The 14,523-nt window shown below is 36.7% G+C and overlaps 1 protein-coding gene and 1 pseudogene across 1 annotated transcript; both read left to right on the top strand.

Moving 5' to 3' along the window:
• Nucleotides 1-7,653: 7,653 nt before the first annotated feature.
• LOC123551930 (uncharacterized) lies at nt 7,654-9,305 on the top strand. The gene is made up of 3 exons (XM_053537395.1): nt 7,654-7,932; nt 8,223-8,390; nt 8,677-9,305. The coding sequence occupies exons 1-3, from the start codon at nt 7,786-7,788 to the stop codon at nt 9,259-9,261; spliced, it is 900 nt and encodes a 299-aa protein (XP_053393370.1). The 5' UTR covers nt 7,654-7,785; the 3' UTR covers nt 9,262-9,305.
• A 2,234-nt stretch (nt 9,306-11,539) lies between these two features.
• LOC128555317 (uncharacterized) lies at nt 11,540-13,665 on the top strand (annotated as a pseudogene).
• The last annotated feature ends 858 nt before the right edge of the window (nt 13,666-14,523 follow it).

The following is a 14,523-nucleotide window of genomic DNA, read 5'->3' as shown; positions in this document are numbered from 1 at the left end:
CTACACTTGCTTACTTTACGTACAGTTATATTCATATCAAAGTCTCACATGTCAAACGTTGGTAAATAGGTTTCGTGTTATGTATGTTGCTGTGACTCCGCTGTAGGTTTAAACAGATACAGACAAATAAGGAAACATCTTAAACAGTGGACATGTTTTAAATAATGTTATTTTAACTTCTTACTCATAGCAGGCCTGAATGCGAAAATTCTCTGCATCCACATTTCTTCATTACTTGCTGCTCTATCTGCTCATATGTTTTCAACTCAGTGCGACCGATTGATTCTAGAACACTTACTGCCATGCAAAAATGAAGTTGTTTACTCTTTGTGTTCCCCCGGTTCATAAAGAGTAATCAGTGCAACCTCTCCCTTTATCGATGATTTGCGAGATCCTATAGTCCTGTTTATCCTACTGTCTTATTCAAAATCATTCTAATTATTTAAGTTACCCACGAACTAGGTGTGTGTCTGCATTTAACAACAGTTTAAAAATTAATACAGCGCTAATTCTAATGCGTATGGGCAATCTACACAGCCCATAAAGACCCCTGACATTTTAAACGGACTTTTATCGGATAGAAAACACCGTTAGGCATTGATGTTGTATTAAATGTTTTGTAAAAAAACACCTTAAGCTTTGCTTAAACATTTCATTGAAATATTTTATATTTCTCAACAGTTTCACAATTTAAAACGAAATTTGGTATCTCAATTTTGTTTCTTTAAAAAGTGTTGAATTTAGGTCTATCTCGATTTCTGCTATCCTTATTACTTTACATTCACGTGAGGAAGCCATCCAGCTGGCTTACGGAAGGTCGGTGGTTCTACCCAGGTGCCCGCTCGTGATGAAATAGTGCACGGAGGGGCACCTGGGGTCTTCCTCCACCATTAAAGCTGGAAAGTCGCCATATGACCTAAAATTGTGTCGGTGCGACGTTAAACCCAACAAAATAAATAAATAAATTATTACTTTACATGCAAACATACCATCGTCGCTTTCGGCATGACGCAATGTAACCAAAAGTAGCTTTTGGTGTTCACCTATTTACAGATGGATGCAAGCTTTCTTTTTGTGTCTTTCAGAACAGGCGGCGGATTCTAAGAAACAGAATTCGTCAAACCCACTATATCTCAGTTCCATTGATATTTGTCTTGTGTCCTGTTTCGTCGCACCATCAATGATATTACTGTGTTGCGCTGCATCATAATGTTAATTTTACACGGGCATTTATGCTTACAGATCGACTCAAGCGGAAATCTCATTCTACTTGAACTCCATAGGATAATAATATCGAGTACCAAGGCTCTGTCTTGAAGGTTCGTCTAGTCGGCAATTTTCCTTCAAGGAATTTCGCTTACTGACTCCGAGAACTAATAAGACACGGCATAATTGCATAAAACATTCTATTGAGTTTTCGAGCAACTTTGAAATTAATTAAAAAAGTGAAAAACCGCAGGTCGCCTAACACGACATAAATGAAAATGTAGCAGGCTTGGTTCGAGCCAGGGTGCAGAAGAATGATAAATATGTCAATGTTATATGTAGATAACATAATAGTTTTGAAACATAATAAAATCTGTAAATTAGATCCCTCGGAAGCATCGAGAACAAGGCAAACAGTGAAAATTGCAGACTCGGTTTGATTGAGTCTGTTTATGGGCAGTAATGGAAAATGCAACACTGCCCACGCCCCCTAGCACCGGCTTAAGCAGTATTCAATCTTCAAATCTAAATGAGTTGAAATCAATGATTACCTAATTACCTAATTATTCTACATGAAAGTAGGCCGTCAAAAGAAAAACACAGTTACTTTTATCGCTCATGATATTTATATTTATATTTTATATTGTAATATTTTACTCTGTACCAAATATCGTCAATCCTTTATATATATATATATATATAACTTCCAAATACTGTGAACGAATCAATTTACGTGAAATGTGGACAATCATGCCAAGGTCATTCATGTTAAGAGTAGTCATTTCATTGCCATTCGTTTCAAGAGAAAACAGAGAAAACAAGAAACACACGTTATATTGTTATGTTTCTTACGGAAGTAAGTTATCTCGGCAAGAAAATGATAAACTGAGTGTAAGATTTAGAAATAATTACAGAATTACGTGGATAACGACTATCGAGTGGGCCTGAAGAGATCATTCATCTCTCATCTTGAAAATGTTGTCTTAAAATTCTTATAATTACAGTCCTTTAAGGTAACTTAACTGCCAATATATAACGGTAATAATATGTAATTCGTTAGTGCGACGTTCTAATAGTAAATTTATAAGGCTGCGTCTGATTTCGTGTGAGTTATGGTAGGAAGATAAAGACGTTACGCTCATTTTTTGCTTGGATCACTATATTGATATGGCAATATTTATCAGCAATGAACCAAAGAATGTAATATCAGCTAAAAACAGTAAAATATAGCTAAGTCAAAAAGAACATAGATGTTATCCTGTGATGTCACAAAGAACATAAATGTTATCCTTTGGAGTCGAAAAGGGGCCATAACTTGCCAATGTATCTTACAAGACATGAAATATGTCTTATTTCTTCTTGCACTTAGAAAAGGTCACCGTTTTTCTCCATCAATATATATCCCCCATTTACACATGTTTCATGTGTATATCAGTTGCAGGAAGATTCCCTAGCGTCAATATCAATTTGTGATACTGACGTTTTTATGTCTCAGAAAAAGTTAATATGATTCATTTTTAGCTCGACTAGGTAGGTAGAGTTATTGGACCTGCTCGTTCGTCGGCGTCGGCGTCCAGATTTGGTTAAGGGTTTGTATGTAAGCTGGTTTCTTAGTAATCACCTGTGGGAATGGATTGAAACTTCAAACACATTCTCTTTGATTAACTGAGTTAATCCTCACAGGTTCCATAACTAACTCTATTTTGCTTTTTTACACCTTTATACCCCTTTTTCGACTTAGCAATTTAAGGTTAAGTTTTTGCGTGTAAGCTGGTATCCCAGTATCCTCGAACGGAATGGATTGAAACTTCACACACTTGTTCACAGTGATGATCTGATATGCAGTGCACAGGTTTCAAAACACTACTTTGCATTTTTACAAAAGTATGCCCTTTTTCAGTTAGCACTTTCGTTAAGTTTTTTTTATATGTAAGCTGGTAGCTCAGTACCCGCTAATGTGAATTGATTGAAACTTCCCCACACTTATATCTGTGATGAGCTGACATGCACTGTACAGATTCCATAACTCTATTTTGCATTTTTACAAAAGTGTGTCCCTCTTCCGACATTTATATTCATTCAATAGACAAGGCCATGAATAGTTGAACGTTGCTGACCTCCAACAGCTCTTGTTATATATCATAATCAATCAAACAGACTATTCGTCCATATATTCATCTATATTTACAACTCATAATTGCATCTATACAGTAATTTAGACAAACATTACATATGCAAAATAAACCATAAGACAGAGGAGATATAGCATCATAACAGAGACTATTTGGTTTGCAAATGGTTTTACCTAAAGAGAAACTTACCGAAAGCAATTTAGTTTACACATAATTTAGGTTTGGATCTCTAATCAAGGACTTTTTTCTAGATATTTTATGAAATACAACTAACTTTTATTTTAAACACCACATTCCTGCCACATTACCCATAGATGAGGGTTTCCTTATATTTTTGCACGATTCTGTACGTATCTAAATATCATTGGAACTGAATAAGCACATAAATACAGTTAAATTATAGTTGAATCAATTCATTACAGCCGACGAAGCTCAAAGTTTCATCGTGAATATTTTATTGTTATTTAATCGATGATATATTACAAAGCTTAATTTACTAGTATACTGAATTTTTAAAAGAATGTACAACTTGGCGACGGCTAGAAGTCCCTATATGCTTTAAGGGATAACAGAGCGTATAAATTCAAAAAAAACAGCTGTGAGAAATATAGTCCTTTTTCAAATAAAAGTTATTCTTATCGGAACAAATCTTACCGATATAAAGTTATCATCAAAATACTTAAAACCTTGTTCATCTGGTGTTTAATTGGAATTGCATTTGTAAAATTCAATAAATCAAATACACGAGCATTCAAATGACATACCAAAGTCCGCTAAAAATCTCACACACGCGACCGCTTAACGTCAAAATGTAATACACGATAATTCTTTTAAAATCTACTTAGCGCGTCATAAAGTTTCCCGCTAAACCTCATTTCAAGCTCAAACTATACTTTACTTTTTATCTTGTATTCTATTGAATGTTATTTCCAGTGTATGTATCTCAAAATCATGAGATTCTCTTAGAAAACAAGGTACAGTTATCATATTTATAAAATGTTTCATTACTAGGTAAATGATTAATTGTCTAAAACATGACACGTGATCAGATAACATTTGATAAAATTATGATCTAAAAAGTTAAATCTCGAGAAATAGAATACATGTAACTATATCATTTTAAAAAATGTTTTTTGAATTCAGTAATTAATATTTATGTTGTACTAATCTTGTTCTATGACAAATGTTTGGTTAGCAGCTTGAATGTTATATCTGACCCCGTTTACTTTTTTTTCATACTACTGATACAGATATACTTAGCATTCTATCGGGCTCACTATGAGTAACGATTAATCTATCCGACATTTTATTGGAAACAGGCGCAATAAAATGGGGGAAAATGCAACTCCCACCTAAAAGAGACATTTAATGTGTTCTTTCGCGTGTACAATTTAAGTACTATTTTATACTCTATACTGCCAGATTTTACCACCACCCCTGAAAAGAAGCAATAGCTATCTCTTTATGGAAATGTGTGAACAACTGTTCATACGATCGTTTTCGGTGTACGTCTTTTTCCACTTATTTTGTTAACAAACACATATCAGCACCTTTTCTATATCAGTGTACACAGTCGAACTATTTTATATAGGAATCCATACATAATGATTGAAACACATGTGATCTTTAATTTGTTATCACCAACACTATCAACATGAATTAACGTATCTGAATTGAATTGATCACATAGATTCTAACTCGGAAAATGTGAACAGGAAACTGTTCCATTGTCATGACAAGCTCAATGTCTGAGGTGAACACTCGACATTATGACCTACCAAAATAGTGTTAGATATCGATTTTCTTCCGTCATGCCCTTAAACAAAATGTTTCGAGTAAAATTTCAACCTGTGATAGAACCTAATAGGATTTAGTGATATTTCCCTATTCCGTTTCTTTCTTGTTGTTAAATTCTCTTCAGTACTGCTTAATCTGATCTGTTCGTAGCGCAGTTCTTTTTATAAGGTACTATCAAACTATATTTACTGAGCGACCGATGGTTATGACAAAATCAAGCATTCAAGAACTTTATAAATTTATCAAACATAATATTTGTACTCATTTTGCTTGAATCTTATACCTATAAAATATCAGAATTATTGTACAAATAGATAAACATATCGTTTCTACGGCCTACAGAAATGTCTGCAGCATAATTCGAATATAATTGGCAGCCGGAAGTTATTATGCAACCACTAAATTATATCCATTTTGAATGTACATAAATACGTGATAATGACATTTCGCAATTTATTTACTAGAGAAAAAAGCTCATTTCTTTCAGACATTGAAAGATTACAGGGAGCAAAGTATTCTGAGAACTAAATTCCCGACTATTATGGAAAATGTACATTTTAGTGTTATGCTTGAACTGTAGACAATTCAAGGTACTATTGTATGACAAGATATAGTGTACCATGTCTCTTATTTAGTTCTTACAATTTTCTTGATTGTGTTCCCACACGATTGTAAAAGTTGATGAATTATTTCCATCAAGCTTGACATAACGTAAGTGCTTCCATTAGTTTAAATATTTATCATGGCTTATATTGCAGATTCTTTATTTATCAAATCTAGAAATGCATTCAGGACAACACTATCGTGTCTCTATTTGAGACTCTTATCTTGACATGCACACATTTCATTAATCTCAATCGAAAAACCTTTTTCAAAACAGAGCTAAAGTATTGTGTTATAAATCAAATACCGCGAAATCGTCATTCGTCATAGGAACAATTTTATTTCTCGCTATTATCCTGTGGCAAAACCGGTAAGTGAAATAATTGATAATTTACATCTTGAAATTATATCTCCTTTTTCTGAGATATAGACGTCGGCAATATAAGTAATTTATCACAGACTTTGTAATGCATATGTTATACCTGATAATGAAACGAAAGATTTTCCAGTTAAATGTGTAAATTATTTGATGACTGACTGACCTTTTTACAAAATGTTTTTTCCAACGAGGTGCCCCTATTTTAAAATTGTTTCTTTTTTGTCCGTTTTGAATTTTATGTTACACATTTTGTCTTGTTTGATGGTGTTGTTTCTTTCCTTTTCCTCCATTGCCCCCTTACATTTACGCCCCTTTCCTTTTACTATAAGTAAGGTAAGGTGCCAACATTATTTTTGCAACCGGCCGTCCCTGGGCAGTGCCCAATTGTGTTGTTTTTCTTGTTTGTTTAATTACTTGCTTTGCTTGGCTTTGTGTGTGTACGTGTGGCTCATGTACGTCCGTATTTACGCTGCGTTTTCGGTGTTGAATATATATGCTTGCTTTTTTCAACTTCCCCCAACTCCCCAATCTCTTTCTCTCCCCCTTAATCATTTTTGTATTTTGTATATAAACAAAGTGTACTTGTTTTTGGCTTTTTAAGCAACTCATCTTCTTTACTTTTCCACTATTGTTATTTTATGTTGCGGGTCTACTTTGGGTGCTCCGTGCTTCTGAGAAGTTTACCCTAACCTTTTATTTTTAATAAGTAATATATTATAGGCTGAATGAACTTATCACAAATAAAGATCCTCAGTGTCATAGGTGGCGCTGAAAGGGCAGTGACGTCACTGATCGTTCTGTGAACGTTAGGAAGGCTGTGGATTTTTTCCTCCTGGATTTTTCAGGTAAAATCATTCTATTTTTATTTTTTCTTGAAAACCTTGGTGGTTTTTAGTACCTAGGTGGTACATTGCTGTTTTGTGCAGCTATTTTGTGACTGAGGGTCACTTACACCCAGGGAGGTGCGTAATTTGTTCGTCTTGGTGACGATTAACATGGCAGACATTTTCTCTGGCCGGGGGTCAGTAGCTATATCTACCTGTTTCGTGGAAAGTATTGGTAGTTTAACCTGATAATATTACCCCCTAAAACACTGAATGGGTTTTCATAATTATGTTGGTGCATACTTCGTGGCTTTCATTGAAGGTACAAGTTGTTAATTGCTTTGGCTATCTTTTTATTATATGAGGATGCGGGTTCCTTTGTTTGGACAAGCCTAATGTTTATCAGTAGGTCAGTTATTTTAGATTTTGCAGTATCTGCTCTCTTGACCGGCTGCATAACATGCATCTAGGATTTCGCTGGAAGCTTATCAGCAGATTTGTTACGGTATGCTGTGGTCTGCTATACTGACCCTCACTTGTCACGGCTGATAAACGCGCTCCACACATGAATGCATATCAGAAACAGTGGATGATATATATAGATATTGTGTTTATAGGGGATTTGTGTTGTTTTACATGGTTTCTCCCCTTTGATATTAAATACGGGGCTATGTTGTATGCTGTTTTATAGTTATAACATTATCGCGGGATATTCATATATGTTTGTATGCGTTCAGGTTTAGTTTACGCTTAATCTATTGAATCTATTTGTATTTATTTCTGTTGGGAGTATTTATTGATTATATTCTCTTCTAATTTATGTGATTTTAGATTCACTGGTACAATGGTTCAACCCACGACATTGAAAAGGCGACACACTCTGAAAGACACCAATTTGATTTGTCTAGTCAAAAAGATTAGGGATGCCAATGTTCCTAAGCAGTATGCTAGGGTGACGTCCTCACAGCCTCTAGAAACCATGAGTGCGGAGGTAATACCTATACTTCTGAAACATTTTCTATCACTGGAAATATAACTGGATCAATCTATTATGGTAGATAATTCTTATATTAATTAATGCGGTTGTATTCTGCTATTTTGTTTTATTATCATTTGGTTTATGATAATAATAACCACTATAATAATAATAATAATGATAATAATAATAATATAATGATGAAAGTGGTATAGAATATAATATCTCTTATGATAATAATGTAGATGATATGAATGCATAAGTAGTGTGTTGAGTACAATTGAAATACGGACGTCTTATTGTAGAACATAAAGTCAGTGTTCAAGGAACTGACAGGGGAGGAGCTGGGAGAAGTTCTTACTATGGCAGACAGAGATGACACACAAGGCAACGCTCGCCTGGCACTGCACTCCGCAGTTATACTTGCGAACGAGATTGGGGCGCCTAAAGGTCAACAGCTGGCTGAGGAGCAGGTACTTTAGTTGATAATTTATCTATTGTTATTGTATCATGTTATGACAACAGCTTTTTTCGACTGATCTTCAGTCACTGAACGTTTTCCGTAAATGAACTTGGTCGTTAATTCGTTCAACTTCATCATGTTTATATAGGTCAGGTGGATCTATTTTATAATATTAGTATTATAATACTTCTCGCATGCATCTTATGACTCTATCATGAGAACATGGTTGCCTTTGGGTACAACTCTGCCATTGTATAATTTATTGGGATTCTTAACAAGTGCTTTTGTACCTGTAGGATGGCCCCGCGCCGATGAAGAGGCAGAAGACAGGAGGTCAGGACATGGAAGAACGAGTGGATGACCTGAAAAAGAAAGCAAGGCTGCTGGCACTTCAAAAAGAGCCTTCAGAGGCGTTGATACTATTAACTTTAGAGGAACTGGCGTCGGTTTCCCGCCGCCATTCCTATGCTGACGCGGAGACTGTTGAGGAATTATATCGTCAGGCCTCTAGACACCAGGGGGAGGTGAATATTGCGGCATTATGTTTGTCTGTCCTTAATAAACAAGCTTCAGACCTGGTGTCTAAGGCTCTGGCAAAATGTCTCAAAACTAAGGAAGTTGAGAAGCAAGATGCCCCGAAAGAGTCTTCTCCACTTGCAGGTTTATATCCTCAGATGCCACAGGCTCAGTGGCCGATGTTACCTCCTGCACATACGGGATTCGGCTATCCGTATTCTTTCGGCCATACATTTAGACCTAGGTATAAACCAAGAGGGGGAAGGTCTCCTTTCCGTCCGAGGGGTGCTTGCCTGTTCTGTGACTCTACGGAGCATCAGGTTAAAGACTGTATGCTCATGAAGAGAGCTAAACAGAAGAACTGAATCAATACAACTAGTAGTCATATAGTCACACAGTTGTATTATGTGTCTTTTTTCAATTAGTGTGTCATTTTATTTCCATCTATTGATTCAAAATGTTTATACATGAACACTTTATGAAACTGAATGGAGATATATATTTTACTCAGATGTATTGCATATCGTTTTAATGCAAGTGAGTTTGACGACATGTAAATAATATCTATATACTGTGACTTGGTAAGATAAAAGTTAGTTTACTAAGCATTTCTTGAGTTTATTGACGGTTTTCTTTGCATTTTCTTTATTAAAAATTTTAATAGTTTATAACAGACAGTTTCTCCTTGATAAATTATTACAGCAATGCTGCGTCATTTATATTGGTTACAGATAATTGAAATGATCTGTCAAGCTATAATATTTGCAGAATTCTTCTCAAACATTTCTTATGTACAGTGCATATCGGATAAAGCTATATTGATTGAAATTGTACTGGTACAAGACTTCCGAAACTTTATGATACTAAGTCTTAATGTTATGATGGTAATATACTTCATGTCGAAACGTCTGTTTTGCGTAATCATCTTTACGTTAACGACAAGTTTTAAGTGTGCTTGGGTGGCTCTACTTTTTCCTTTCAATCATTTCATTTTTGGATGTATATTGTGCTTTGTATGTGAAATTATTGATTATTTGGATGTTGATATTGCCATTGTATGATTATTTTGTATTATTAGTACCATATACAGTTTTTACACCTTTCACTAGATTATTTTGAGTGAACCCTCGTCTTTTCTCAAGAGCGTCTAAAGCTCTAGTGGATTTTTTATTCACGTGAATTAAGAGTGAGGGTCTTTCCTGTCTCTCAGCGTCGTCTGCCTGGCCGTTTCTGTACAGTCTTGTATCTTTTGACAGGAGGAGGAAGGCTCGTTTACTGGTAGTTTCATCAAGATTCCCTCCTGGGAGCGACAACATAATTTTAATCCAACGGCTGTGACTGTACGAACGGATCCTAGGTGGATGACGTTGGGGGATGGTATGCCCTCAATTGACGCTCATTTTCATACTGCTGAAGACGTATTTTTAGATAGGCATGATTTTAGCATTGACATGCTACCCTTGCGAGATCCATCTTTCTTTGTATCGGGTCAGTTACATTCATGTGTTAAGGAATGGCGGAAAATATTGCATGGGACTAGTGCGTCGGACAGAATGGTTCTTTCGTGGTTAGAGAATGGTGTAGACATTTCGTATTTTTTCACTCATTTCAAAGGTAATTTTAAAGGACAGTGTTATGACTGTGATCTTCCTCCTAAGCGTTACTTCCCTAATGCGCCCATTTGTCAGCGTTTTGTTCCCTTTATTTGCCAGGAATTATTGGAACGGGTATCAAATGGCTCCCTCCGGGTTTGGGACAGGGTTGGTGAGTGTGTACCACCGAAAGTAATCTTACCACTTACAATTGAGGAGTCCAAGCCTCGTCTTTGTCATGACGCAAGATATTTAAACTTGGATTAAAGATGTTCCTTTCCAACTTGAAACACTAAAGGATGTTCATAGATTAATTGAACGTGGTGCATACATGGTATCCTTTGATGAAAAATCTGGATATGATCATATTCGCTTGACTCCAGATTCGCAAACATACTTTGGTATAGAATTTGCTGGATGGTTGTTCTCATATACTACATTGTCATTTGGCTGGAAAGCCTCGCCTTATGTCTACCAGACAGTGGGAATGGTGGTAACGTCGCACATTAGATCATTGGGCATTGCCACAATACAATACATTGATGCTAAATTAGGTGCCCCTCTTGTTAAATCATCCGCTAACGTTGATCAGCCATTTCGGATGGCAGAGAGAACATCATATGTATTTTTGGAGTTGTTGACAAGGCTGGGTTATACACTGGCGTTGAAAAAATGTGTGCTTATCCCTGTACAGTGTTTACGATTCTTGGGTTTTTACATTGACTCTCTTCGACAAACTTACGTATTGCCGGTGGAGAAAAAACAGTCATTTTGTGCCCTTCGGGATTTTATCCTGGTTCGAAATCTATTGATTTGAAAACTCTCTAAAGATTTGCAGGGAAGTGTATCAGTATGACATTAGCAATACCTGGTTGTAGATTGTTTACTCGTGAGGTAAATAGGGCTATTGCTGTGGCCTCAAAGAATGGTGGCATTGTTTTGGTTGATGACTATCTTAGTGCGGAATTACGGCATTGTGTTTCTTGACGCTTGGACAGGCTGTATGTCTTGGCGATCTGAAGCCCATAAACAGATTGTTCTGACCACTGACGCTAGTTCTTATAAATATGGCGCTGTTGTCTTGAGAGGAACTGACGGCATTCCACCACAGACACTTTGTGATTATTTTGGTTCAGTGGAAAAACCGATTCATTTAAAAGAGGCTGAAGCGGTTCACAATTGTCTTTTGTCATTTGAGTCTAAGTTAAAGAATCATCGCGTTGATGTTTTGGTTGACAACCAAGCAGTTCTTCATGTATGGGACAATCAGGGTGCTAGGGACAGGCCTCTCAATGACATTACGAAATCCATTTTCTCCATTACATTTCGCAACAACATCGACCTACGCATGTCATATGTCAAAACCACGGAAAATGTTGCGGATGCACCCTCTAGATCAGTGTCAGCTTCTGATGCAAAGCTCAGTGATGATGCATGGCATAGGTTACAGGTCTTATTTGGTCCTCACACAGTGGACCTCATGGCATTAGATTCGAATGCTATGCGAAATGTTGATGGCTCATTTCTAAAACATTTTACTCCGACTCCAACACCGCTGTCTGCTGGTGTAAATATTTTTTGCCAAGACTTACGTTCAGAAAAGAATGGTTATGTATTCCCACCGTTTGCAATGATATTCCCGGTATTAAAATATTTGGAGGAACAAAGAGTTAAGAGCTGTACATTTGTTGCGCCAAAGATGAGACCGATTCCAGTTTGGCAAACGCATATAGATAAATATTGTGTTGACAGTGTTCCATTGGGCAGTGTTGGGGAAAAGAATGTTGTACTTTTCCCCACAAAAAAGGGATTTCGAGACTCTGATTTAGGTCTTAGGTATGACATATTTGCTTACAGATTGTCATTTTGCTAGATTCGATTTTGTTTATTTCCAGGGATCGCAACTTAATATTGATACAAGAAAGATTGAGGATCGACTCTCCCTCTTGGACAAGAAAACGGACCAGTCCAACTCAGCTAAGCGAAAGCGTTCCTTAACGGCATCTTTGGCAGATTTCTTATCCAACCTTCCTACTCCTCTTACATTATGTAGTTGCTCTCCTGAAGATATTAGGAAATTTCTGGTTTGGAGAGATGAGTTCGGGAAGACTAAGATACATACTGCTTCTTGTCCATACATTGGTAGTTCTGACTCTCGGATTAATTGTGCATCCCCACTTCGCCTCGCTGTAGGGACTGTAGAAGGTGTGATAAATCTGTTATGTAGAATTTTTGAAGATCATGGGTTTGGTCGTTTTTGGGATAGCATGACGATGCAAGGGAATCCTGTATGCTCCCCAATTGTCAAGGAGTATCTTACGCGAATACGTGAGGAGCAAGCAAAGGCAAATGTCCTTCCGAAACAGGCAAAACCTATTTTCATGAGTAAATTGCGCTCTATTGCTCGTTATATTGACATGCAACTTGCAAGGTCAGATATAACATCCCGGGAGAGATATGTTCTTTTAAGAGATCAAGCTTGGTTTAAATTGCAGTTCTTTGCTGGAGATCGTGCGGGCGATTTGTCGTTTTTATTGTCACAACAGATCAGATCTCTTTCAGATGGATCTGGTCTCACAGTTACACATAAATTTGGAATAACCTTAAGGGGTAACAGGGGCAAGGTTAATGAATTTGTTGTGCCAAAATGCGCTGATACCCTAATTTGCCCCGTTAATGGTCTCAATACGTATGTAGCGTCTTCAAAGGCTATGGGAGTAAATCTCACCTTAGGATACATGTTTCGTATTGTGTCTGACTCAGGGGTTGTTCTTGATCAACAAGTGTCTTATTCTGTGGTATATGAACGGATGAGACACTACTTAACCGTTTTAGGAATATATGATGGTGAAACTCCACATAGTTTTAGGGCAGGCTGTGCAGTATCGTTGAATGTTGCTGGGTGTAGTTCAGCTGATATAATGGACCATGTAGGTTGGTTTGGTTCCGAAAGTGCAGAATATTACAGTAGGCGAAAGTTAATGTGTTCTTCAACTGTTGCAAAGCGTCTTGCCCGTGCTGTTGATTTTTCTAACGAGGTGGAGGATTTTTATAATTCCCATGCTGACTATGCATCTTTACCACATGCATTTTTTGAACATGTATGAATCTTTTTATATGTTAACACACATACTTCTTCATAAGGTTGAATATTTGTTAAAAGAAACTTATTCCTTATACCTGTCTTCTGTAATTCGTTATAGTGTATGTGATGTAAATACCTGGATGCGTTTATTTCTGTACTTTATGACGTAAACGTTTTGTTTGAATTGTTTTTGCAGTAAATATTTGATTAGCTGTGTGTACCTTACATATATATCCGATACGTAATAAATTTGCACATCATGTAATATGTTGCTGTTCATCTTTTATCTTATTTATTTACTAATGCTGGAATGAGTATTGGGACAAAGGGATGACGATACTGTAGTGCAAAAGTCCTGTCATGGGAATCAAATTAGGATATAAAGGTCTGGAGTGTGGACGAAGGTTTCATGTCGTGTATTAGCCCAGTACTTAATACTCAGGAAACACCCAAGAACTGACGTTTCTAGACACGAAACACTTAGGATATCCCCAGATCCTCAGTGTTATAGGTGGCGCTGAAAGGGCAGTGACGTCACTGATCGTTCTGTGAACGTTAGGATGCTAAGGATTGGAGTCGATAGGTTATTCTTGTAGCGACTAATTACTTAGTTTAACTATTCAATGCTATATACTGATTTCCCACCCCTTCCCACCCAGTAAAGCGTTGGCTCTTGGTGTTCCTGTCGCGTATTAGCCCAGTACTTAATACTCAGGAAACACCCAAGAACTGACGTTTCTAGACACGAAACACTTAGGATATCCCCAGTTGTTAAACGAAAGGCTTTTTACTGTAGTAATGTCAAGGATATAAGGCAGTTGAGGTTTTTAGCAGGCAAGTTCAGAATGATAATACGTTTTGCTCAAAGTTGTGTTATTCAATGGTATTTACTACATTTTTTTTCCGTTTATGTTGGGCTTAAGTTCACACCGACACAATAATAGGTCATA

This window comes from Mercenaria mercenaria, chromosome 2 (assembly GCF_021730395.1).
Source record: "Mercenaria mercenaria strain notata chromosome 2, MADL_Memer_1, whole genome shotgun sequence".
NCBI classification, from domain to species: Eukaryota; Metazoa; Mollusca; class Bivalvia; order Venerida; family Veneridae; genus Mercenaria; species Mercenaria mercenaria.
This window is presented reverse-complemented; position numbering and strand designations above follow the sequence as displayed.